Source organism: Bison bison, unplaced genomic scaffold, assembly GCF_000754665.1.
Source record: "Bison bison bison isolate TAMUID 2011002044 unplaced genomic scaffold, Bison_UMD1.0 scf7180017864469, whole genome shotgun sequence".
In the NCBI taxonomy this organism is placed as follows: domain Eukaryota; kingdom Metazoa; phylum Chordata; class Mammalia; order Artiodactyla; family Bovidae; genus Bison; species Bison bison.
The window spans coordinates 8113764-8139366 of record NW_011495030.1 but is presented as its reverse complement, the minus strand read 5'-3'; the positions used below and the strand labels follow the sequence as shown (position 1 = coordinate 8139366).

The 25603-nt window shown below is 42.1% G+C and overlaps 1 protein-coding gene across 6 annotated transcripts in view; it reads left to right on the top strand.

Moving 5' to 3' along the window:
- The window catches only part of SPATA6L (spermatogenesis associated 6-like), a 64723-nt gene extending 43905 nt beyond the window's left edge, over positions 1 to 20818 (top strand). For 4 of the 6 annotated variants that reach the window (XM_010860709.1, XM_010860713.1, XM_010860712.1 and 1 more), the window contains 6 exons: positions 2892 to 2926; positions 3656 to 3852; positions 10250 to 10343; positions 11403 to 11505; positions 14675 to 14815; positions 19621 to 20818. In XM_010860709.1, coding sequence (XP_010859011.1) covers positions 2892 to 2926; positions 3656 to 3852; positions 10250 to 10343; positions 11403 to 11492 — 416 coding nt within the window. In that variant the 3' untranslated portion in view covers positions 11493 to 11505; positions 14675 to 14815; positions 19621 to 20818. Of the gene's footprint in view, positions 1 to 2891; positions 2927 to 3655; positions 3853 to 10249; positions 10344 to 11402; positions 11506 to 14674; positions 14839 to 19620 lie in introns of those variants that run through there. The other 2 variants (XM_010860714.1, XM_010860711.1) reach the window with 2 other exon arrangements.
- The last annotated feature ends 4785 nt before the right edge of the window (positions 20819 to 25603 follow it).

Here is a 25603-nt window from a genome sequence, read left to right as displayed (position 1 = left end):
TACCTCTGCTTCATTGACTACTGCAAAGCCTTTGTGTGGATTACAACAAACTGTGGAAAATTCTTCAAGAGATGAGAATACCAGACCACCTGACCTGCCTCCTGAGAAATCTGTTATGTCCGTCAAGAAGCAACTGTTAGAACCGTACATGAAACAATGGACTGGTTCCAAATTGGGAAGGGAGTACGTCAAAGCTGTATATTGTCACCCTACTTGTTAATTTATATTCAGAGTACATCATGTGAAATACTGGGCTGGAAGAAGCACAAGCTGGAATCAAGATTGTTGGGAGAAATATCAATAACCTCAGATATGCAGATGACACCACCCTTATGGCAGAAAGTTAAGAGGAACTAAACAGCCTCTTGATGAAAGTGAAAGAGGAGAGTGAAAAAGTTGGCTTAAAGCTCAACATTCAGAAAACTAAGATCAGGGCATCCAATCCCATCACTTGATGGCAAATAGATGGGGAAACAATGGAAACAGTGACATATTTTCTTTTCTGGGCTCCAAAATCACTGCAGATGGTAATTACAGCCATGAAGTTAAAAGACACTTGTTCCTTGGAAGAAAAGCTATGACAAACCTAGACAGCATATTAAAAAGTAGAGACATATTTTGCTGACAAAGATTGTCTAGTTAAAGCTATGGTTTTTCCAGTAGTCATGTATGGATGTGAGAGTTGGACCATAAGGAAAGCTGAGCACCAAAGAATTGATGCTTTTGAACTGTGGTGTTGGAGAAGACTTGTGAGAGTCCCTTGGACAGCAGGGAGATCAAACCAATCAATTCTAAAGGAAATCAGCCCTGGATATTCATTGGAAGGACTGATGCTGAAGCTCCAATCCTTTTGCCACCTGATGTGAAGAACTGACTCATTGGAAAAGACCCTGATGATGAGAAGGGTTGAAGGCAGGAGGAGAAGAGGACGACAGAGGGTAAGATGGTTGGATGGCATCACCGACTCATTGGACATGAGTTTGAGCAAGCTCCTGGTGTTGGTAATGGATAGGGAAGCCTGGCATGCTGTAGTCCTTGTGGTTGCAAAGTGTCGGACTAAGTGACTGAACTGAACTTTATGAGTGAAATACATGAACCTGTGTCAGTACTGAATGTCATGGCAGTGAATTTCAACCATTCCTGAATTAATTCTTAGGCTAGAAAGGGAAGGTCATGGCCCATTCTCCTGACCTGGACTTATACCATCCCTGACAACAAGTTTCCTATCTTAGCCTGAAAGGTTTCTACTTTTAAGGGGAAGTCTCTTAAAAGTCTCTTGTGATAACTCAAGCCAGTATTCTCTTGGATGACGGTGACTGTTCTATAGCAACAAGTCAAAGACAGGTGACAGAATTTGAGGCAGAAAATGCTTCATCTTCTCTGATATTTAGATTGAAAATCACCCATGTAGCCCATAAATACAGCACTGTCTTCCCCATTACCGTGAAATCAAGCAACAGAAAATGTCCTTTCCTGGGGAGGACAGCTGGGCTTAATGCTAGCTAAATAACAACAGGGTCATGTATTACATTGGTCTCGGCCTTTGTCTCTTCTTAATCCTGGCAGGTGGAGAACTAAGGTTCCAGAGAGGTTACAGAGTGTGTACAGGTCACACATCAAGTTTTTGGCACACCTACATTTAGAGAAGACGTTCAGACCTCTGGGCTCAGATCCTTGGAATCCCTGTAGCTTCCAAGCCAGACCTTTCCTTAGGTCACCTGTCAGCTCATTCATCCGGGCCTAAGGTAGAATAAAGCAGTGCTTCTCAAACTTCAATGTGCATTAGAATCACCTGGGTGTCTCGTTAAACTGCAGATTCTGATTCCATAGGGCTGAGGTGGGACCTGGAATCCTTCTTATCTAACAAGCTTCCAGGTGATACCGATGCTGCTGGTCCATGGACAACACTTTGAGAAGCAAGGGAACAAGGGCAAGCCCCCTGGGATCAGTAGCAAGGGGGTTCCTAGGCAAAAGGGCAAGTTTGTGGCTATAGCTAAAAAGGGCCTTTTTAGCACTACTGATTCCCTGCTCAGCTGGGAGTGTGGTAGAAGAGAGCTTTTGGGACAAGATGGCCACACACATACATCCATGCCCAGAGAATATGACAATTCACATGTTTAAAAAAAATCCCTTTTTATATCTTCCTTCTTATTGCCAGTGGCATAGGGGAATCAGCAGTCCCTTGTCGCTGCCTCAGTCCCAGCCAGCTGAGGGAAGCCATGGTGGTCTTAGCATAGCCTTGCAAATACTCATTTCAAAAGCATTTTATTTTCAATCTGGAACAATCTCATTTAGTCTTGGTTTTGTCTGTGTATTTATTACTTCTAGTAATTCTTATCATTCTCTGGTATTAGATCTACTTAATGTAATCATAATGATTTTCACTTTCGCTGTGTTGTTTTTTTCAAGCTCTCATGTATTCGTTTTTGTCTGTCTCGGACAAGTATACTCAGAGTTTCTGTGTAAATAGGATTTTATGTAAACCTAATATAAAGGGAATGCCAAAGAGGCAGAGGCTTTGAATTTTATATTAAGCCACATGGTTTTCTTTTAGGCTGTGGACATCTGGGCAAATGTGTTTTCCAAGCTGCCCAAGGGCTACTGAACTTGTTGCTTCACATTAGACTCACTTTCCCCTTCCTATATCCATATGTGCTGCCATTAATATAACATTATTGTTTACCTCAAGAGGACAGAAAAAAACTCATAGAATTTCTGTGACTTCAGGGAGAATTAAAAGTGATGGTATGATTTACAAGGGATCATTTAAGTTCTCTAATAATTCATTCATTGTGTAATGTTTTTGTACTGCTGTGCAATAAATGTAATAGCAGTTTTAGGAGTAACTGGTAATAATGAGTCATTGAAACACCTGTTCCTCTTTCTTCTAGTGTCTTCTCTTGACAGCCTTGGAGCTAACGTGAAGGTAATTTTAGAAGTAGCATTTGTAAAATGATTTATTACCAGCTATATAATGTCAATTATTGTACTTTCTCCCATGAGCAGTTGAAAATACATTTCTAGCTCATGTTGCTTGTGGAATTGCTGTAGTTTAACTTGAGTTTCTTTGCTTTAGTTGGTTTTTTCCCCTCATATAAACTCCTTTCATTTGTAGGATGAGTCACTAGTGAAAGTGTATGTAGGTTCAATACCTACTTTATCAGTAGTAATTTTCATTACTTTTTCTCGAATTGAATATAGAGAGGTGGTCAATCACTTGTTCTTAAAGTCTGATTGGCTTGTTCAGGTGAAGGTGCAAGCTTCCCTGTTACAGCATGACAATGGACATACACAAAGAAAATGAAGTACTCTCAGTTTCCTTTGACATAGCCTTTAAATATTTTGTCTAAAATTTTTTTCTTTCCCAACGCAATAATCCCTAGTCCTCACAAATCAAAATTCAGAGCAGGAGTTTATTTTGGCTCGTTAATATATACCAAACGAATTTGGTTATCTTTCCTTGCCCTTGACTCCTGAGCATTTTGTCTCTAGTCTTCTCTGCTCCCACTCCTCTTGTATTTGCAGGAGATCCTGGAGGCAGGTATTCTGTCTTCTTGCCCCCGGTTCTCTTCCTTGTCCCACCCAACCCCCAGCTCTAAATTAAGCAAACAAAAGCAAAAGCTATAACTAAAGATGAATGCACATTGTCACTCAGGTTATCAAAGAGCCAGATGAACGGATTGTTTTAAGGAATGAATCACCATCATCTTTAGATTCAAGTAAGTTTGGAAAGCCCTCACCCAGTTACAGTAACCAAGGGGATGCTGATTTTCACCAGGAAACTTCATTTGACACCTCCCAGAACTCCAGATCTCCCAGCCCTCTTCTGGATCAGCCCCTTCTCCGAGAAAGGTCAGCAGCCAGCACCCATCTCTTTGCTAGAAGAGTGACCTGTGGTCTGACAGGAATAAAAGTCAGGTCATTTTATCAGTTTGCTTCCTTAGGGGCAGCTTGACATGAAAGATTATTATTCCTTGAAAAATAATCCCAGAAGTAAGAATTGAGATTTTTCTCTTACCTCTGGAAAGCATATCTCAGAATGTTTGTTGAAAATGGGATAGGCAGCTCAGTTGGCATAGATACTATTTATTTCTTCATTATTATCTGTCATTAAAAGTTGGCTTAAAGCTCAGCATTCAGAAAACTAAGATCAAGGCATCCAGTCCTATCACTTCCTGGCAAATGGATGGGGAAGCAGTGGAAACAGTGGCTGACTTTATTTTTTGGGGCCCCCAAATCACTGTGGATGGTGATTGCAGCCATGAAATTAAAAGACGCTTACAGCTTGGAAGGAAAGTTATGACCAACATGCTGTTAAGTCACTTCAGTTGTGTTCGACTCTGTGCGACCCCATAGATGGCAGCCCACAAGGCTCCCCCGTCCCTGGGATTCTCCATGCAAGAACACTGGAGTGGGTTGCCATTTCCTTCTCCAATGCAGGAAAGTGAAAAGTGAGAGTGAAGTCGCTCAGTCGTGTCCAACTCTTAGCGACCCCTTGGACTGCAGCCTACCAGGCTCCTCCATCCATGGGATTTTCCAGGCAAGAGTACTGGAGTGGGTTGCCATTGCCTTCTCCAATGACCAACCTAGACAGCATACTAAAAAGCAGAGACATTACTTTGCCAACAAAGGTCTGTCTAGTCAAGGCTATGGTTTTTCCAGTGGTCGTGTATGGATGTGAGAGTTGGCCTATAAGGAAAGGTGAGCACAGAAGAATTGACGCTTTTGAACTGTGGTGTTGGAGAAGACTCTTGAGAGTCCCTTGGACTGCAAGGAGATCCAACAAGTCCATCCTAAAGGAGATCAGTCCTGGGTGTTCATTGGAAGTAGTGATGTTGAAGCTGAAACTCCAATACTTTGGCCACCTGATTCAAAGAGCTGACTCATTTGAAAAGACCCTGATGTTGGGAAAGATTGAAGGCAGGAGGTGAAGGGGACAACATAGGATGAGATGGTTGGATGGCATCACTGACTCAATGGACATGAGTTTGGGTAAATTCTGGCAGTTGGTGATGGACAGGGAGGCCTGGCGTGCTGCAGTTCATGGGATTGCAAAGAGTCGAACACGACTGAGCGACTGAACTGAACTGAATATTAGAACCCCAGCTTTTGATTTCACTAGTATAAAAGAACTCACTATAGAAAGTTTGGAAATTATAGAAAAATGAAAAGAAGTGAAAAAAAATAACCTATCAGTCCTACTACCCAAAGACAAGCATGATTAATACGTAGGTATGCTGCCGCTAAGTCACTTCAGTCGTGTCCGACTCTGCAACCCCATAGACGGCAGCCCACCAGGCTCCCCTGTCCCTGGGATTCTCCAGGCAAGAATACTGGAGTGGGTTGCCATTTCCTTCTCCAATGCATGAAAGTAAAAAGTGAAAGTGAAGTTGCTCAGTCGTGTCTGACTCTTAGCTACCCCATGGACTGCAGCCTACCAGGCTCCTCCGTCCATGGGATTTTCCAGGCAAGAGTACTGGAGTGGGGTGCCATTGCTTTCTCCAATATGTGGGTATAGTTTCTTTCTATTTTTCTAGACATGGTTTATTGGCTTATTTATATCATCATCACACACACACCAAACCTTGATTGCATGTGTCTGGAGGGCAGACCAGAGACTGAGAACAGGAACCTTTATTTTCCAATCTGCATTCCCTACTAGTGTGATTAACTATCTAGTTTTGCCCCAGACTGTCCTGATTTTAACCATGACAGTCACGCATTCTGGGAAACTTCTTGGTCCCAGGCAAACCAGGACAGTTGGTCATAGCTCCAAGGAAGTAGCAGCAAAGATAATATTTTTAAGATAGTTGGTTTGAATGAAGGATAGGCCAGTCTGCTTTACTCTGCATTAAGTTTTGAGAATAATTTCCATCTAAATAATACAGTTGGAGACGTTCCTGGTGGTCCAGGGCTTAAGACTTTGAGTTTCCACTGCTGGGGGCATGGGTTCAATCACAGTCCCTGGTTGGGAAATTTAAGATCCTGCATGTTGTGTGATGTGGCCAAAAAAAAAAAAAAAAAAAAGACACATGAAGAATCAGTTACTAATTCATGGTACTTAGTAGACATTTAATAAATATTTGCTGACACGGGAAAAATATAATGCCTCAGAAGGAAAACAGATAGTCGACCTGTTAGGCCTCAGATGGAAATGTTAACATTTAAGACATTTCTTCTCATCTCTGAGAACTTCCAACCTAGCAGAGAATTTTTTTTTTTTTTTTAATGTACACAGAGAACTTTCTACAGGGCAGAATTTTGAGAAAAGTACAGACAAAATGCTATCAGAGTATAAAGGAGAAGGATGGTATTCTGGAATATTTCATGGAGGAGGTGGCATTTTCATGAGGGCCTGGAGGGGAGGGGATTGGATTATGATAGTTAATGGAGGAGAGGAATGGAAGGTGAGAAGGCAAGGAGTGCTATCAGCTTCTAGAAGTTAGAGCAGCCTGAGGGATGAGTGGGTGCCAAGGCTGATAGTCAGAGGGGGGCTGTGGAAACCAAGCTAAGGAACTGGGGCTCCGTTGGAAGGCAGTGGGGCTTCCCAGGTAGTGCTAGTGGTGAAGAACCCACCTGCAAATGCAGGAGACGTAAGAGACACGAGTTCGATCCCTGGGTTGGGAAGTTGCCCTGGAGGAGGAAATGGCAAGTGGCAGCTTTTGCAAGTCAGTGACAGGAATTAGCACAGTTGAACTGTAGAATGATGACAATCACTTATCTCTTATCAATCACTTATCTCTGATGAGTCAGCAAATTCTGTGCGTCCAAAGTCACTCTAAACTGTTAAATTTGGATCTAATCAGACTGTGAATTTGTAAATAAGGCCTTGATCAGGGAAAACATAGCATAATCACACAAAGGTCATCTGGTTTGCCTAAGACCATCCTGGCTTTAACCCTGAAAGTCCTGCATTCTGGGAAACCTCTCGGTTCTGGGCCAACCAGGATAGTTTGTCACCTTAACCTCCAGGGAAGTGGCACTGAAAATAATATTTTTAAGACAGCTGTTCTGAGTAAAGGATATCCCTTTGTATTCTTGGTGAAGAATCCATTCCCCATTGACCTTAATGTGATCACAGAGGTAGCCGTGAACACTGGGTTTTTTTCCAGATTCGTTTGCTCTGTGTACAGCAAGCCCAACGTGGGGGTGCTGAGGTTTGTAGCAGAAAAGTATTTATTCACAAGGCAGTCAAGTAAGGAGATGGGAGAACAAGTCTCAGATCCACTTCCCTGAAGGCATGGGGTGGAGATATTTATAGGATAAAGAAGCAATGAGGTCTTAGGCATGAGGAAAGGTGGTTGGAGGTCAAGGAAATGCCATTGGAGGTTGAGAAAAGGTGAAGTAATCAGTGCTTTACCCAGGCATATCTAGGTTACATGCTTCTTCATAGGGTGTGTGTTCAAAAGTAGAGGTGCCTGGCATGATGTGAGGGTGGAGTTTTTGGCCCTCTGATGTAAAAGAATTATTCATCAGATGTCTGTGCGGACACAGTTTTAGGATCAGTGATCCCAACCAGTCTTAGCCAGCTTGAATCAAACAGGATCCAACTCCGTGTTCTTGGAGAATAACTTAAGCCCACCATTACTATTAGTTCAGTTCAGTCGCTCAGTCGTGTCCGACTCTTTGCAACCCCATGAATCGCAGCATGCCAGGCCTCCCTGTCCATCACCAACTCCCGGAGTTCACTCAGACTCACGTCCATCGAGTCGGTGACGTCCTCCAGCCATCTCATCCTCTGTTGTCCCCTTCTCCTCCTGCCCCCAATCCCTCCCAACATCAGAGTCTTTTCCAATGAGTCAACTCTTCGCATGAGGTGGCCAAAGTACTGGAGTTTCAGCTTTAGCATCATTCCTTCCAAAGAAATCCCAGGGCTGATCTCCTTTAGAATGGACTGGTTGGATCTCCTTGCAGTGCAAGGGACTCTCAAGAGTCTTCTCCAACACCACAGTTCAAAAGCATCAATTCTTCAGCACTCAGCTTTCTTCACAGTCCAACTCTTGCATCCATACATGATCACTGGAAAAACCATAGCCTTGACTAGATTGACCTTTGTTGGCAGAGTAATGTCTCTGCTTTTGAATATGCTATCTAGGTTGGTCATAACTTTTTTTCCAAGGAGTAAGCGTCTTTTAATTTCATGGCGGCAGTCACCATCTGCAGTGATTACTATAGTGACCCATAATGTCAGAGGCTTTATCTGTAGGGATGTTAAGGAGTCTTGTGATATATTTCGTAGGCTATGTGAAGCTTGGAGGGTATGCAATTAAGGAAGGGAAAAAGAACAACAACAACAAAAAAAACTAAAGCAAGCTTAATCAATAAAGGCAGGTTGGAAACAGAGGGATTTTTAACAAGCAATTTCCTTATCTTCTGTTTTGTAAGACATGCTCAGGGATTCCTGGGAGTCAACCGTATGGGTCTTGGTTTCACTCCCAGTGCTTAGCCTCTGCCTCCTTCACTATTCTTTTTGTGTGAGCCACTGGGGCCAGTCTCCTCCTGCTCAGACCATAGAAGCACACGAGAAGTACCTTTTGAGTTTCTGCTGACAATACTGAAATCAGCAAGGGCCAAGTTTGCAGGGATGAGTTGGAAGGTGAGTTTTGGAGTGAGAATCAGCCCAGGGTTTTAAGGGAGGAAATGGAAAACCCTTTTAACTAGCTGTGGGTGAAATGGTAGTCCTAAACGTGGGAGGAACACTCTTGAGCCTGTTTCCTAGCTCCAGTGACTGGATAGTGGCACATCCCTTCAACCCCTATCCTCATTCTTCCCACTGCACTAGGAGAAGGCTATAATCAAGGCATAGCACTACCCTTGCCTATTGACTCATCATTCTCAGAGATCTTCAAATTTAGTGCTGAATGCATATAGTAACAAGTATAGGGATCATTCTGGTACTGGTTACTCAAGACCAATGAAAAAGCATTTACAGTGTCCAGCTGGTGCTTATTTTTAAATGCTAGCTTCATTTATAGCTTCTAAATATTTCTATTCCTTCATCTTAGAAGCTCTTAGAGGACTATAGGAATGATGTGCCTTGCCTTTAAGTATGGTCAGTGCTATAGGTGGTGCTTTCATTTGCTGTGAGTCACTTTCCTGGGTTGGTAATGGATTTTTGTATATCAGTCATTCTCTTAGTCTTGTCTTCCTGGAAACCAGAGGGTTTGTGCTCATTACATGGAACCAGGATGGGTGGCCTGGGTATGGATCCCAGACAGAGCGGAGGGGCAACTGCAGAGGGAATCATTAGTGTGGTGGTGTAACAACTGGATTGATTCCCACATGTCTCTGTCATTTCCAGTGTTCATTATATATTAATTAAAGAGAATGATTTTATCCAAATTGCAAAATTTTTGGCACTTAAACACAATATCTTTTCAGTGTGCTTTTCATAATCACATTGCAAATTCTGCCTCAGTTTAAGAATTGGCACTCATTCGCCTCCCAAAAATGAATGAATGAATTCATCATTCAAGTAATCTGTAGTAAATTCCCATATGGTGTTCATACGGGACCCACAGAGCCCTGAGATGAGCTATTAGCCTAGGAGTCTCACTCCCAATTTCATCCTAGGAGGAAAGACAGACATTAACCAAATAATGACAAAATATCTACTGGGGAAAGTGCTATGAATGAGGGATGAATTGGCTCTTAAGTGCATGAAACGGGGAAGCTGACCTCCTCTACAGGAAGGGACTTTTCCTGAGAAATCAATAACTGAACTGAGCTCTGATGGGTGGTAAGGACTCACACAAGTGGGGTGGGGGTTGTGAGTTCCCTTACATTCTATCCAAGGGAAAAGTCCTGGAAAGTGCCTGTGAAAGGGAGAAAATGCTTCATGTTTGAGTAACCAGAAGACACTGTTAAGACCTGTGGTTAAATTTATGTCTGGAGGGCCTAAAGGAAATAACATAAAATAAGATCCTTATGGTGGAAACAGTAGGGATTAAATTTTGTATTAAAAATTTTTGGATTACATTTTAAAAATATAAAAGCAGGGTTTGTTCTTTGGAGAAATATCTAAAATAGTAAAGTACAGAGAAGAAAAGGAATACACACCCAGACACAGACCATTTTTAACATCTTGGCTGTTTTTATTCCTGGTGCTTTTCTTAGGTGTAGGTTTAATAAAGACATTGAAACTACACTGTGCACACTTTTGTATATTGCTGCTTTTTTCTCACTTCTAAGTTATAAGTATCCTTTTATCAGCTACATGATACTCCACCCTGTTTACTCTGTTGAGCAGGCCCCACCCCGGGTTCCAGTCCACATGGAAGAAGATCCATGAAAGGGTCTGCAGTCTTCTGACATCCCACAGAGCTCAGCAACACCTAAACAAGGTCAGGACTTCTGATGAAATGACATCTTTGCTGACAAAATAATATGGGAACTGGGTCTCACAGTCTAGCAGGGGAGATAGACATTAATCAGGTAACTGCAGAAACAAGTATAAAATTGTGATGCTCACCAAGGAGGTACATGGTATCCTGAGAGCGTATGAAAGGGAGTGCTTGACTTGCTTGGCACTCAGGGCAGGCTTTACTGAGGAAGAGACAGTGGAGCTGCAGTCTGAGCGATGAGTAGCAGCTATTAATACTTCAGAGCACAGGGTGCATCAGGCAGAGGTCCTGAAGTGAGGGGGAGCATGGTCATGTGAGAGGACTTAGAGAATACAGTGTTTGCCTGGAGCACATTCACTTCCACTCTGGGCAGGAATCCCAGTGCAGGGAAGAATCTGGGAACATGTGTGGTCTATGTGAGCCCACAACAAGGAAGAAAGTTTTCCTCAAAGTTAATCAGGTGTTTTTGACTATTGGACTTTTCTGGGGTTGAGGGGAGTGTTTCCGATCCATAGACAGATAAACTCAATACTCCTCTACGGCAGGTGTACAGCCATTAGCTGTGGCCTGTCACCAGTTTAAACCAATTCAGATGGAAGGTTGACAGTGCACCCCTTAGTTGGGTTTAATTATAACATGTAGTTGAATTGGTCATCTTGACTTATTTAAATGCTGACATATTCTAGATTTATAGGATCATACTTATAAATGAATATTTATTACCCTAATTACCTGGGTGGTGAATTATTTTATTGCCTGTCTGCAGAGTCATTTGTTTTGCTTTGTTAATTCCAAATCTTTTCAAGTAGGGGAATCCCTTTAAAATGTAAAAGAGGAAGAAAGAAAGGGAGGAGGGAGGGAAAGTGGGAGGGAAGAGGGAAGAAAAAGAAAGGGAGAGAGGGAAAAAAATAGTATCTACATATATACATATATCATGAACACAATATATATGGCATACACGGGATTCATAGATCTCCTAAATGCAAAACTACGCATGCAATATCATTGACCTATATTACATTATGAGTAATGCAGTTGCTGGATTTGTTTGTGTTATAGGAAGAATCCATCTCTGAAATAAAGAATATCCTCGACAGACCAGGCTACCCTCTGAAGAAATACCGTGCACATGAACAGAAATATTTTTAAGCTGCTGTCCTATGTAAGTAAGCAGCTTAAGTGCTTCTTCTTGATTTGCTAAAACAATTTCAGTTTCCTGCTTTCAGTACAAAGCACCTGGAAAATGTGGTGAACAGGAGTCCAGGAGGATACCAGAACTACGTTCTCCCCTCACAGTGTCGTGAGACAGCATGTGTGCGGGTCCACCAGCAGTCTTATCTCCTCTTTATTCTCCCTCCCCACTCCTTACCTAATGGTCCCTCTTCCAGCTCCTCAGACACGAGCTCTTTCCTGCTATGGGCCCTTTGCACACGCTCTCTGTCTAGACTACTTCTTCCTGACTTTGTTTGGGTCACTTCTATTTGCCTTTCAGGTCTCATGGCTTTCCATGGCACCCCCCCCTCCTCTGAGGTACACCTTTGTAGCCTCCTGCAGTTTTCTTTCATTGTTGTTCTATTTCTTTGGGCCGATTGCTTTAAAGTCTGCCCCTTCTACTTGAATGACACCTTCCTTGGGCCAGGGACTCTTGTTTTCTGACCCACTACTTTATAGCCAGAGTTACAGTGGGGTCCCATTTAACTTGGGTGAACTCAACTGCACCTGCCAGGTGTGTGCCCTGAGCAGGAGCCCGCCTTCCTCTACCACTCTGTCACCACCCTTGCGTTAGATGACCTTCCGCTGTGGTTGGTGCTCAGTAAATATTTTCTGTGAGTGACTGTTGAAATTCAAGTGATGAGGCAATCCTCAAAGTCAGTTGTATGGTAAGAAGCTGGTCATTTTTGTGGGCTGTCATCATTTTTCACATTTTTTCTTCTTTCCCTTCCTACCCAGGCCCAGCATAAGAATAGTTTTTCCTTATTAAGTGCTTCCTAAGTGCCAGGAACTGACCTAAATACTTCAGTTGTATTAAGTGAGTTGCTATTCCATGATCACAACAGCCCTTAAGAAGTAGGTACTATCACCAGTACCATTTTACAGGTAGGGAAACTGGGGCAAGGAGATGTTAAATGCCTTGCTCAGGGTAACATGGCTAGTGAATGACCTTAGCTGTGATCTGAACCCAAGGGATATGGCTTCAGTGACCATGCTTTTACCCATTAAATTCCATTGTCCTCCAGACCTGGAGCTTGTAATAGGAGAACCCTGGAGAAAAAGATAGTGGAACCCAAGCAGAGTTGGTGGACATTGCCTTTGAGCATCCCCCAGAGGGTCCTATGGTGTTGTATCATGTAGTCCTTCAGTCTAGCAAGATCAAGATAATTACAGATCTTTTTAAAAAATAAAGATGTGTGGGATGACATGCTAGGGTTTCACTGTCATCAGGCTCCTAAAATTCTGATTTATGGGCATTCATGCTTGAAGGCACATGTTGCCTTGCCTAGAGCTGGCCAGGACTCCCTGCCTTTGGCACAGAGGAATGTGAGGACAGCTTGGTAATTTCCCATTTTTGTAGGCTTTGCCTTAGAACGTTCTGCTTGGTAGATTAAAGATGGCTTCTGGTCCACTTAATCTCCCATTTCTAAAATAGTCATCTAGGCATTTATACAGAAGACAACCCACATAATTACCACTTAGGAAACATGGCCCATGTAATTACCAAATGTCAAATTGTGTTGAATTTCATCATGCTAACATCAAGTTACCTAAAGCCCTGAACTAGCTAGTATGTGGACCCTGATGTGAGGGGATAGAGAGAAGGTAAGAAAAAAATTAGTAAATTCTGTCTTAGGAAATAGGTTTCCTTCAGCCTTGTATTGTGATTTATTGGTTTGTTTTCCTTATGAAAACTCTCCCAAGAAGGAGACAGAGGGCTGGAGGGGAGACTGAGCAATGGTACCAACTCTGCCTGCCGAGTGTCCCATCCCTGTGAGTGGCTCCCATGATCCCAGCTGCCACCACTATGGCCGGCCTGCAGCAGGAGCCAGTCCACTTACAATGATCCCAACTCAAGGGAGGGCAAGGAACTCAGGCCCTGGAGTCCTCAGACACAGATAAGAATTGCAGCACAAAGAGCTCTCTAAAATTACAGAGCAAAAAGGAAATAAACCAAGAAAGGTGGGTGAGGAAGGGACAACAGTGAATTAAAATGCTGCTTTCTGATTCTGTCATAGTTCGTTAGGCCTCCAGCTCTAAATGGTATGGCTGGAATGGCTTCTTCTAACCTCACCCTCTCTGCTGGCAGGCAGGACCCACTTTACTTCCTCCCACAAGGGTCCTTTCACCTCTGTTACAATCAAAGCAACAAAACAAACCAGCCTACAGATGCCAGGCTCCAACCTTGGGGGCCCGCCCTCTCTGATTTGGTCACCAACTTCAAAGGGATTTTTCATTTGATGGCTTGTGGGGATTCACACAACAGAAAACAACACACTTCCCTTCATTCCAGGGGCTCCTGGTCCTGTCAGAGTCTAACAGACCACACAGGCAGTGGCCTTGCACACAAATCCCATGGCAGATTTCTGGGTTGGCAGTCCTTAGTGAGCAATAGAGTCATCTGGGGGCTTTGAAAAATGCTGATGCCCAGGCCCGACTCCAGACCACTTAGCTGGAATCTCTGTGGGTGGTGCCTGGCATCAGTTTTCTTTATAAGGTTCTTCAGGGGTAATACACATTTTAGGACTAAGAATCTCCACAGTAGGCTGCAAGAGCTTTGAGGATGGGGGGATTTGGAACACCCTCAGATTTTATACTGGCCCCCTCCACGCTCAAAAATAATTGTTCCATGGAATAGAATTAATTTGGGCATATTTAACAGTTCTGCTCATTAACATCTAGCAGTTTCTACACATCCACTATATGCCAAGGACTATACTTGGAGAAGGAAATGGCAGCCCACTCCAGTACTCTTGCTTGGAAAATCCCATGGATGGAGGAGCCTGGTAGGCTACAGTCCATGGGGTCACAAAGAGTCGGACACAACTAAGCAACTTCACTACACTACTAAGGACTATATTATTCAGAATAACACTAAGAAGTAGATACTCTGCTTGTCATCATCCTGATATTCTAGAAAGAGCCCAGGTAACTTGCCCAAGGTCACACAGGTATTTGTCTTGCTAACCTAATATCACCTCATTCTGGGAGTGTGGGAGAAGAGGCTGCACAGCAAGGTTGGGATTGAGTGAAGTCATTTTCTTCTCCTTGCTTGTGTTGGTTGATTGCCTTCTTCTTAGTGCCACATAGAGTGTGTCAAGTGTCTTCACATTTCACAGGGGAGACTGAATGAAAGCTGCAGGAGTATCATGAAGAGCTCACTGAATGAGCCAACTGAACAACCGTTTTTGTTCTGTGTATCAAACCACCAGTGTCTGACCCCCTTTAAATCAAACCTGTACCCAGTCTCTTGTAACCAGGTAAGAGTCACTGATTAAAGTGTTTGGGGCTCATGTTTTCTTGTCAAGCTGGACTATTTGTGTTTCAGTTTGTATGTTTGTTTTGAGCTTGAAATAGAAAGTAGCAATAGTTGGGTGGCAGGTTCTTTTCCATTTGGAAAGCACTTCTTAAAATTCTGATGAAAATGTCAAGATGCCTTTTCAGATGTTCCTTATTTTTGGCAGTGGATATGTTCTTGAAATGTTCTTTTTTTCCCCCCTCCTTCCTCCTTTTTCCCTCCTCCCCTCTTGCCCTCAGCTCTCCCCCACCTCTGTTTCCCTTCTCTTGACTTCCCGTCCTGTCCTTTCCCCATTCCTTCCCTTTCCTCTTACATTTTCCATGAGCTCGAGGAAGCTGCTATTTAGAGGAATAATCTGATATATCCTCCAGAAAAAAAGACTATCATTCTGATTTTCCATGTTTGGTAAATCCATTTTCTGTGTATGTGTGTGTGGTTGTTTGCTTTTTAGCATTAGGCTTCATTTATTTATTAACATAAGATCCTGAAAACCTTGGAAGAGGGAGCATTGTTTTTGGAGAATTCAAGTCTTGCTTTAAAGGTTTAGTTTCTAGGATACATTTATAAGATGAGGCTACTTTCTTTAGATTGTATTTTAAACTACTCCTTCTGTTACCTGGCTTCCCTGGTAGCTCAGATGGTAAAGGGTCTGCCTGCAATGCAGGAGACCCCGGTTCAATCCTTGGGTTGGGAAGGTCCCTGGAGAAGGAAATGGCAACCCACTCCAGTATTCTTGGAAAATTCCATGGACAGAGGACCCTGGTAGGCTACAGTCCATGGAGTCACAAATAGTTGGACATGACTGAGTGACTTCACTTTCACTTTTCTGTCACCTACCCCTCCTTTTTTTCTAGCAATTCTTAATAAATTTATAAGAGGAAAATAACCTCCTTCAAATATTTCTTTGAAAGAGCTACACTAAATTACATTACTGCTTTGGCAGAAATGACTGCAAAAACCTTTATGAAATGCTTACCCAACTTGAGGAGCAAGAAGAGGATGGAGATCAACTGAAGTAGAGGTTTATCTTTGTGGGTCTGCAGACCCAGAGAAGAGAGGGCCTGAAAGCAGAAAGCTTTGTCTTCCCATCATACTGTAATCTGAGTGTTTTCCTCTCCCATGTCCCAAAACCCTTTCAACTTTTACAAGATTCAATGAAAATCAAGTTTTCTTCTCTCATTAGGACCACAGGAATTTGTTCATTATGAAAATTAGGAAAATGAAATTAAAAATTAAAGGAGAAAAAAGTCCAAAAGCAGAAATAAAACTAAATTCATTTATCCCCTTCTCAGAATTTCAGCCTAGTAAAAGTATGCATGCATGCATGCTCAGTCACTTAAGTCGTGTCTGACTCTTTGCCACCCTATGGACTATAGCCTGCCAGGCTCCTCTGTCCATGGGATTCTCTAGGTAAGAATACTGAAGTGGGTTGCTATGCCTTCCTCTATGGGATCTTTCTGACCCAGGGATTGAACCCACGCCTCCTGCATCTCCTGTATTGCAGATGTATTCTTTACCCACTGAGCCACTGGGAAGCAACAACAAACACTTCACCCTTGGAAAAGAGAGATATGCGTAAATTACACCTGCTTGTGTGTTCTCAGTGTGTCTGAAACTATAGTTGTCAATTTATTATTTTGAGGTCTAGTTAGTCATCAGTAATAAAACAAATACTATATTACATTAAGACTATGGTACAGTTCTCAGAAAAGGGCCGCTTGGGAAGGCCATAAGCAGCTGAAGGAAATCAGTTCTAATGAGTCGGTATTCCGTAGCAGTTATTGTTTAGGTATACACTGTAACACTTGTTCAGTTTTTTTTTTTTTAATGGTTTGAGCATAGCTCCTTAACTCAATTTAGGAGTAAGATCTTAAATGCCCATTCTTATTTAGAGTCTTTTTGTTACCTTTAACAAATCAATCTGCCTTTTGCTTACTTTCTGATCTGCTAACTCCATCATTTAAGTCATTCCTATTTTATCTTTTTGTTTCTCAAGGAGTTATTTCAGTTTTGAGGAGTCATGTTAGGGCCAGGATTGCAGCAGGATTTTGCTTTTGGAATATATAATAATATGAATAATCTTGTGATACATTAGGGTTCAGATTACTTTGGGAAGATTTGTGTCACTAAATGTAATAAAAATCTCCAGCTGTCTTGCTTCAGTTTATTATTCCTTTCTTGACTTTCACAGTTGCAGATCTGTCAGAGCCTGGGCCATATTTTGCAAGCTTGTTTCACAGGGTCTGGGTTTAAAGAGGTTCCTGGGAAAATCTCCTTGGCAGAGCCTGGGCCCTCCAAGCAGAAGCTGCTGTACAATGAGGCCATCTCCCCATAGTCGCCTGACTGACCCAAAGTTAGCTGAAGCCTATAGGCCCTGAACTATAAGTAAGATTTTTAAAATGGAGAGTGTACATGGTAGTCTAACATAAAAGAAGTCAGTCAATTTTAAATGTATAACTGGGGAGGACTGATGAATTATGTATGCAAGTTCACCTAACCCCTGAATGCCTGGCCATACTTACTAATATTCAACGCTGTTCTCAGTTAGTTCCCTTAAGGAAGCCCTCTGATCTCTCAGAGCAGCAGGAAGAAAGGACATGGCCACCAGTCCATGTTTGACCAGTGAACCTCTAATACCACCTGACGGTACTGCTGTCCTTTCCTGAATGGGGGGCCCATTCCAGCACTCCTGGGGGACATGCAGGTCTTGGAGAGAACTCCCTCCCCCTTCCCAAGGACTGGGAACTCTGCAGACAGTGAGCAGAGCTGCAGCCCTCAGGCTCCTCAGGTCTGCTCCCCTCGCTCTTCCACACAGGGTCTCGGGGTAGCAGTAGTTTGGTCATCAAAGGAGAGAGTCTGTGCTTTACTTCACCCTCAAAACCAGGAAATCTGGCAAAAGCAGGGTCAAGTCTAGGACAGGAGCTTTTCTCTGGTGCACATGGATGGCTGGATTGTTGGAGTTTCTTCAGCAGTCTGAAATCTCACCCTTGGGATTCTTTATCTTTAGAGTGATCCTGCAGCACCCCTGTAAGTCCATTTTTATATTGATAGATATACATTTATATATTTCTCTTTCTTTTGTCCTAATTTTATTTTAAAAGTACCCTGTAGCACATTGTGTAGTTTCAGCCCTCCTTGTCATTTGCCTTGAGGATCACCCACTGGGATTAATTCATTTGCTCTCTGTGGTGACCACAGCTTTGCCTCTCCAAGATCCTTTGGGCAGAAGGAATACAACATATTCTCTGGTAGGGTTTGCTTTGTGTGTGTGGAAGGCTCCTCTCAATTCCAGGAGCTCTGAGGTGGCAGCCCTGAGGGCCACCGTGCCTGCCTAGAGGTGGTATGTACATGGAACCTGCCAGGCTGCTCCAGAGGAGAAGGCAGTGGCAACCCACTCCAGTATTATTCTTGCCTGGAAAATCCAATGGACGGAGGAGCCTGGTAGGCTGCAGTCCATGGGGTCATGAAGAGTCAGACACGACTGGGCGACTTCACTTTCACTTTTCACTTTCACTCATTGGAGAAGGAAATGGCAACCCACTCCAGTGTTCTTGCCTGGAGAATCCCAGGGACGGGGGAGCCTGGTGGGCTGCCGTCTATGGGGTCGCACAGAGTCGGAGACGACTGAAGTGACGTAGCAGCAGCAGCAGCACCAGGATTAGGGTTGTCAAATGAAGAGAAAGGCAGGAGACCCCTGGTAAGGCAGAGTTCCCTCTAAGGTAAGAGGGCTGAAACATATGATGGGTCTTGGGCCTTTAGTTTGTGATTGGTTGGAGATGCTTTTGAACCAGTCAAGGTATGTCGCTGCGTGTCTTGCTTAGCCTGAGTGAGGTGGAGTGATTTATTCTAAGTTCTTCCACAGAGGCCAGTGCAATGGCAACTTGAGGAGCTTGGGGGAGCTATAGTCTTTTAAAGACCTTATCAGCTAACTTTGGGAGACCTGGAATCCCAGGAGAGAAATGGAGTAGATTTTTTCCTTCTTCCTGCTCCCTCTCTCTCTCTTTTATTCCTGTATTTAGTGCCTCAGTTTACCAGGTGCTATGTCAAGTGCCTCCCAAGGGCATTTAGTAGGTGTTAAGATTCAAGGTCCTGGAATGAGAGCACTTGGATATGAATCCCGGATTTGCCCATTTACTGGCTGAGTGACTTGGGCAAATAACCTAAACTTTTGTGTGCCTCAGTGTCCAACTGTGGGAAATGCAAGCAATATTAACATCTGTTTCATAATGTCATAAGTAGACAAGTAAACACATTTAAAACACTTCAAATCAGTACCTGGCACAAAATAAGCACACAGTAAGTGTTAGCTGTTGCTATTCTCATCTCATGTAATTACTGTGGATGGCATCCCCTCCTCCCCACCCACCAACCCCACTTTCTTTTTTTTATTGCTGAGGACACTGATTCTTAGAAAAGCAGAGTGTCAAAGCCAGTTTCCAAACCCTGGTCTGTCTTGTCTCCAAATCTCATGCTCTTTCTGCTACGTTCTGCCATCTCTTAATTGTTGCCTGTTTGTCTCCAAGGCTGGTGGATGCTGAATAATTCAGCCTAAAGGGTTTGTCAAATATGAGTCCTTCATTAGAGTGAGAGGGCAACTAAGGTCTCTCAACAGAAGTTGGAATGAGGTTAACCACTTCTTGTTTAGGCCAGCAAGAGATGCTTTCTGCTCTCATTTCCTGTCATTGGAATATTATGTTTGTAAATAGCACTTTTACCCCCCTCATCCCACCCCAAAATAAACAAATATCCCTGTTTCTTTTCCCCCAGGAACTGACACTTACTGAGATTGGTGTCTTGGACTGAAGTAAATATCGCACCTATTTTAGTGGGATGACTTCCAGGAACAGACTGTGTATAATAGGTGTCGTTGTTGGATTCATGGCGAGAACTCGTCACGAAAGCTCATTTGTCCTTGCAGGAGGGGAGTTCAACATGGCCAATGATGACATCCTTTGTTCATTGACTCATGGTCCCACCTAGCTCTGACAATTAACTGATTTTGCAGCCTTGCATGCAATCACTGTATTTAGTAATATTCTGTGCCGTGTAGGGTATGGGATGAGTTATGCTAAGGAGTGTAAGATGCAACCCTGCTCTCCTAGAGTCTCTGGACTTAACAGGGCAATGAGATGTTTCACATGTGACTATCAAAAGGTATTGCAAACTCAAACATCTTCATAACCAGGCAGGATTTGTGACTGTCAAGGTAGTGGGGTTTGAAATAATGATGAGTGGTAGGGTCTGGGGAGAAATGAAGAGTGTAACTCCATCCTCCCTGACCTCCCACAAAATATCCAAATTCTTCAGATTCAAATCTAAAACAACAAAAGGCTCTATGGTCATGTGAAGCTAGTCTGAAGCTGAATATTGCCCATGGCCACCAGTTTTGTCTCTTATTTAACAACATGAGATAATGACATTTATTTACAGTGAAGTTTGTAGAACTCAATTTCATTATGTAATAATAAGTCTCATGTTGATTAACTTAATAATATAAGGCAATATCTGATTATGTACTAAGAAGTTGCTATTTCTTTAGGTTCCATGTAAGAAATGATGAAGTCTTGGGACTGAGGGCCAAGAATTTATTTTTGACATTAAGGAATAGGAAGACCAGGTGAAGAAGAGGTTTGAGAGAAGCAAGGAAATTGGAATCTAATGAAGGATGTGTGTATGGAGCACATATCCTCCAGGGATGTCTTCTGAAGTGTCTTAAATATTAGGCCTGATATTTTAGGCTTTGTGCTGAAGACAATAAGAAGCCACTAGAGTCTGGGGATGAGAAAGCAGACCATTAACTTGATGAACTTTTTCAGGGTGGTTTGGGAGTGCACAGAAACTGGTGGCAGGGAGACTATAATAAAGCCATTGAAGAAATCTGGAAAATAGGAATATGAGCCTGGATGGAGTGGGAGGGTCATAGAGATGAAAGTGTTAGTCACTCAGTCATGTCCGACTCTTTTCAACCCCATGGACTGTAGCCTGCCAGGCTCCTCTGTCTATGGGATTCTCCAGACAGGAATACTGGAGTGGGTTGCCATTCCCTTCTCCAATAGAAATGAAAGAAATTCATTATACATTGAGGACAGAAAGAAATGACCAGGCACCTTATTTTAATGGTGCCTTAATAATGTGTGTGGAAGGAGGGGGGAGTCTGGCTCCTTTAAGGAAGAAACAGTTAAATGAGCTGGACCAGGGCTGAGTTGCAAAGTGAAAGAGAACTATTTAATCATCAGGAGTGAAGTATTGATTGAAAGAGTAATTAATCTACAGGTATGAGGACACAATGTCCTTCATTTTGTAGATTCACATTCTTCCTAATGTGAGGCAAGATGAACCCAGGACTAAGAGAATAAAATTGGTGGGCAGGTAAAACCTTCTGGGGAGGGACTTTTTTCATGGTGCCTTTTTGGCAGTAGGGACAGAATGGGGAAGACTTAGAATTCCGTGGGGGTGGGGTGCATATGCTCAGAGGCAATGGGGGACCTCTCTTGGATGTAGTTGGTTTTTCCCTCGGAATCTTATCCCTATTATGAATTTTTCATTGTTGTAAATAGAATTTAGAGGATCATCAAGATACACATTGTTCATTCAAGAATTAATGGGAAGAGAAAATGCAGAAATGTACCACATCCAATTATTCATCGAATAGAGGCCAAGTCTTGCGCCACCCACTTCACAAAGAGGCAGCATTATCACTCACAGACAGGCTCCCATGTGAAGCTCCCACCAAAGCGGAGGGATTAGAATAAGTGAATGAACCTGTTTAGATCTTGCTTGTGCCCTCGAACCTCCAGGGGTCAAAGAAGGAGGAAGTTGCTGTGATCCTAGGTTACAATGAAAATAATGGTGATTTTTAAGACACAATTCCTAATTTAGGAAACAGAGATTATAGAAGACGTTTACAAAGTTGTTTTTGGGTAAGTTCAGTTTAAAGGATGCTGGAAAGGCCAAAGGGGAATATGTTCAATAAAAGCTGGAAATGTGGATCTGAAGTTTGGCTGTTGTAATAGTGCTGCAATGAAGAAGGAAATACAGACATCTCTTTGAGATAGTGATTTTGCTCCTTCAGATAAAAACCCAGGAGTGGAATTTCTGGATCATATGGTAGTTCTATTTTTTAAATTTCCTGAGGAATCTTCATACTTGCTGTACCAGTTTACATTCCTACCAACGGTATACAAGGGTTCCATTTTCATTGTTTTGATTTACATTTCTCTAATGATTAGTGATGTTGAATGCCCTTTCGCGTACCTGTTGGCCAATTGAGTGTCTTCTTTGGAAGAATGTTAATTCAGGTTCTCTGCCCATTTTTAGCTGGGTTATTTAGGGGTTTTCGTTTGTTTGCTATTGAGTTGTTTGAATTCCTTGTATATTTTGAATGTTAACCCCTTGCAGATAGATGGTTTACAGATATCTTCTCCTATTCCATAGGTTGCTTTATATTTTGTTGATGGTTTCTTTTGTTGTGTGGAAGCTTTGTAGTTTGATGTAGCCCTGCTTGTTTATTCTTGTTGTGTTTGCTTTTGGTGTCAGATCCGAAAACATCATTGTGACGATTGATCTCAAAGAGCTTTCCCCCCATGTTTTCTTCTAGGAGTTTTATGTTTCGGGTCTTATGTTCAAGTCTCTAATCCATTTTGAGTTGATTTTTGTTGCTATAAAGTAAAGGTCCAGTTTCTCTCTTTTGTATGTGGCCATCCCAGCACCATTTATCGAGGAGACAATCCTTTCCCATTATAAGTTCTTGGCTCCTTTGTTGAAAATTATTTGTTTTTGTTTTTTTTCACAGTTGCTTTGACTATTGGAGGTCTTTTGTTGTTCCATACAAATTTTAGACTTATTTTTATTTTAAGACTTATTTTAGACTTATTTTATTTTAATGGAAAAATACCATTAGAATTTTGATAGGAAGTGCATTGAATCTGAGAATAGCTTTGGATTGCAAGACATTTTACAGTATTAATGATTCCAGTTCATGAACATTGAATATCTTTTCCTTTGTCTCTTCTTTAATTTTATCAATGTTTATGGTTTTCACTGTATAGATCTTTTACCTCTTTGGTTAAATTTATTCCTAGGAATTTTTTTCTTTTTGTACTGTTGTAAATGGATTATTCTATTAATTTCTTTTTCAGTAGTTTGCTGTTAGGATATAGAAACACAGCTGATTTTTGTATATTGATTTTGTATCCTGCAACTTTACTGAATTTGTTTATTAGTTCTAATAGTTTTTTGATGGACTCTTCAGAATTTCCTATATATAATATCATCTGTAAACAGAGATAATCCTTAGAGGGAAAGTTTTAGCTTTTCATTGTTGAGGATATCAGTTGTAGACTTGTCATATATGGCCTTTATTATGTTGAAGTATGTTCCTTCTATCCCAATTTGTTGAGAGTTTTTATCATGAAAGGAATTTTATCAAATGCTTTTATGCATGTATTAAAATCATATGATATTTATCCTTCATTTTGTTAATATGGTGTATCACGTTGATTGCCTATGTTGAACCATTCCTCACATCCTAGGGATAAATTCTTCTTGGTTATGGTATATGTTACTCCTAATGTGCTTTTGAATTTGGTTTGCTAATCTTTTATTGCCTCTGTTTTCAGTTTTTGCCTTTGTTTTCATCAGGGATATTTACCCATAATTTTCTTTTAATGTTCTTGTCTGGCTTTGGTTTCAGGGTAATGCTGGCTTTGTAAAATGAGTCTGAAAGTCCTTCCCTCCTCTTCTATATTTTGGGAGAATTTGAGAAGGATTGGTATTAATTCTTCTTTAAATGGTTTGAGGAATTCACCAGTGAAGCTATTTGGACTTGGACTTTTCTCTGTTGGAAGGTTTTGGTTATCCCTGCTTTCTTTTGGTTTCTATTCGCATGGAATTTTTAGGCATTTTGAAGCAACATTTCTCAGTGGTTAGCTACACAGTCTTTGGAAGCAGATTTGTGTCCCAACTTTGAGATCTTGGGAAGGTTACTTAACCTCTCTAAGCCACAGTTTTCTCATTTGGAAAATGGAGGATAAAAATATTCCTGCCTTAGAGAAGTATTGAGAAGAATAAATGAGATGAAACATTTAAAAATATTTACTGCATGCCATACATGTAGTTAACACTTGATAAGTATTAACAATGGTTGTTATTTTTCTTAATAATCTTAGACCACTCCAGATTTGAGTTAGAATTAATATCTAGCACTCCTGGCCTTCTTCGACTTTTAATACCTGGTAAAGAACGTTGAATATTGGGGCCAAATTGCTGTGCTGTCCAACAGTTGTCTGATTCTGGGCAAGTTACTCAACTTTTCTGTACAGTTTCCTCATCTGTAGAAAGAAGATAATTATAGTAGCTACTTCATGAGGCTGTTGAGATTAAATGAGTTAATATTTGTTCAGTGCCAAGAGCAGTGCTTGCCACACAGTAACTGTTAGGCAAGCATTTGTCAGATAAATAAAAATGAGGTTCCTCTGTGTTGTGAGTGGCTTTTTTGTTTCTGGAGTCATGGGATCCAATCCTTTGCTGCATTCATCCTGGCACAGAGAAAACTCCTAACTCAGTGCCTGCAGCAGTTAGATATTAGGTCAGCATCTTAAAAGAAACTGGCCCTTTATTTGCCTTAGAGTGTCCTCTCTGTGAAAGGTCACGGTACCTGAGAATAGGGTAGGTGTCTTCCTGGAGTGATACAGGAGTAAACTTCCCTGAGGCCAGAAATGCAGGCTCAGTGTCCTGTCAGCCGGAGTCCGTCTTACTGTTTGTACTTCATTGCAGGTGGCATGTTTTACGAACTTAACTGGCCTCTCCTGCCTTCAGTTCACGTGTGCTTATTGTGAAGTTGACACATTCTTGTCTGTCTTAACCTTTCTGACAAAATGAGGAAATTGAGGAATTAAAGCCAGTTTGGCCTGCTGGGAAGACAAAAGGAAGTTTTGGTAAGGATCAGCCAGTGTGCTCTGTTGCTAATCAACACTGCTTTCACTCATAATGATGAGTTCCATTAGCACTTCTCTGACACTTGGCAAGACCACCCACCCCCCTGCCCCACTGGCTTCCTAGAGACCCAGATATTTCATTATCTTTGGATTCATTTGGGGTAGCCCTTCTCCCCGTAAAAGATCTCAGCTCAGACAGACCTTTCTGCTGGCCTCTGATTATTCTTGTCAAGCTAAAGTGATGACCTTGGAAACACAACACAGGGACTCTTTAAATGAAAGTTACATTGGAATTCTTGGAGGAAGGTCAAAGTCATCCTTGATGTGCATTCTTTCTATAATCTAAATCCACACCTATATCTAAAATCTAAAATGCTTTTAGCATTTTGTGAAGGCATGTCCATGAAATGAACCTATGTGATGATGGAGTTGTGCCTTTTCTCCCGGGGCTGCCCTCTCAGGACCATTCAATTCATTTCAATCAGTCTTGTCTTTACCTTGGAAAACAAACCTTTCTAGAGGGCCTGGACAAGATAAAGCAGACCCTGGTTGGTGCCAAAACTCCAAGCTTTTCATTACTTCCCCAGGAAGGCAGACCTTTGTTTCTGAAATACCCAGATGATGCAGCCCTGCTTTGCATTCCCTCAGATGCCCTAAAATGAGGAAAGAGACTGTGATATCCTTGAATCCCTACTGATAGCTTTCCTGTCGGCATGAGTCATGGAGGAATGGCAGCAGGAAAATTGAGGTGGTGGGTGGAGTGGGGTTGGGATTCATGTACTCGTGCTCAGGACTTTGGTTAAATCCACATTTTA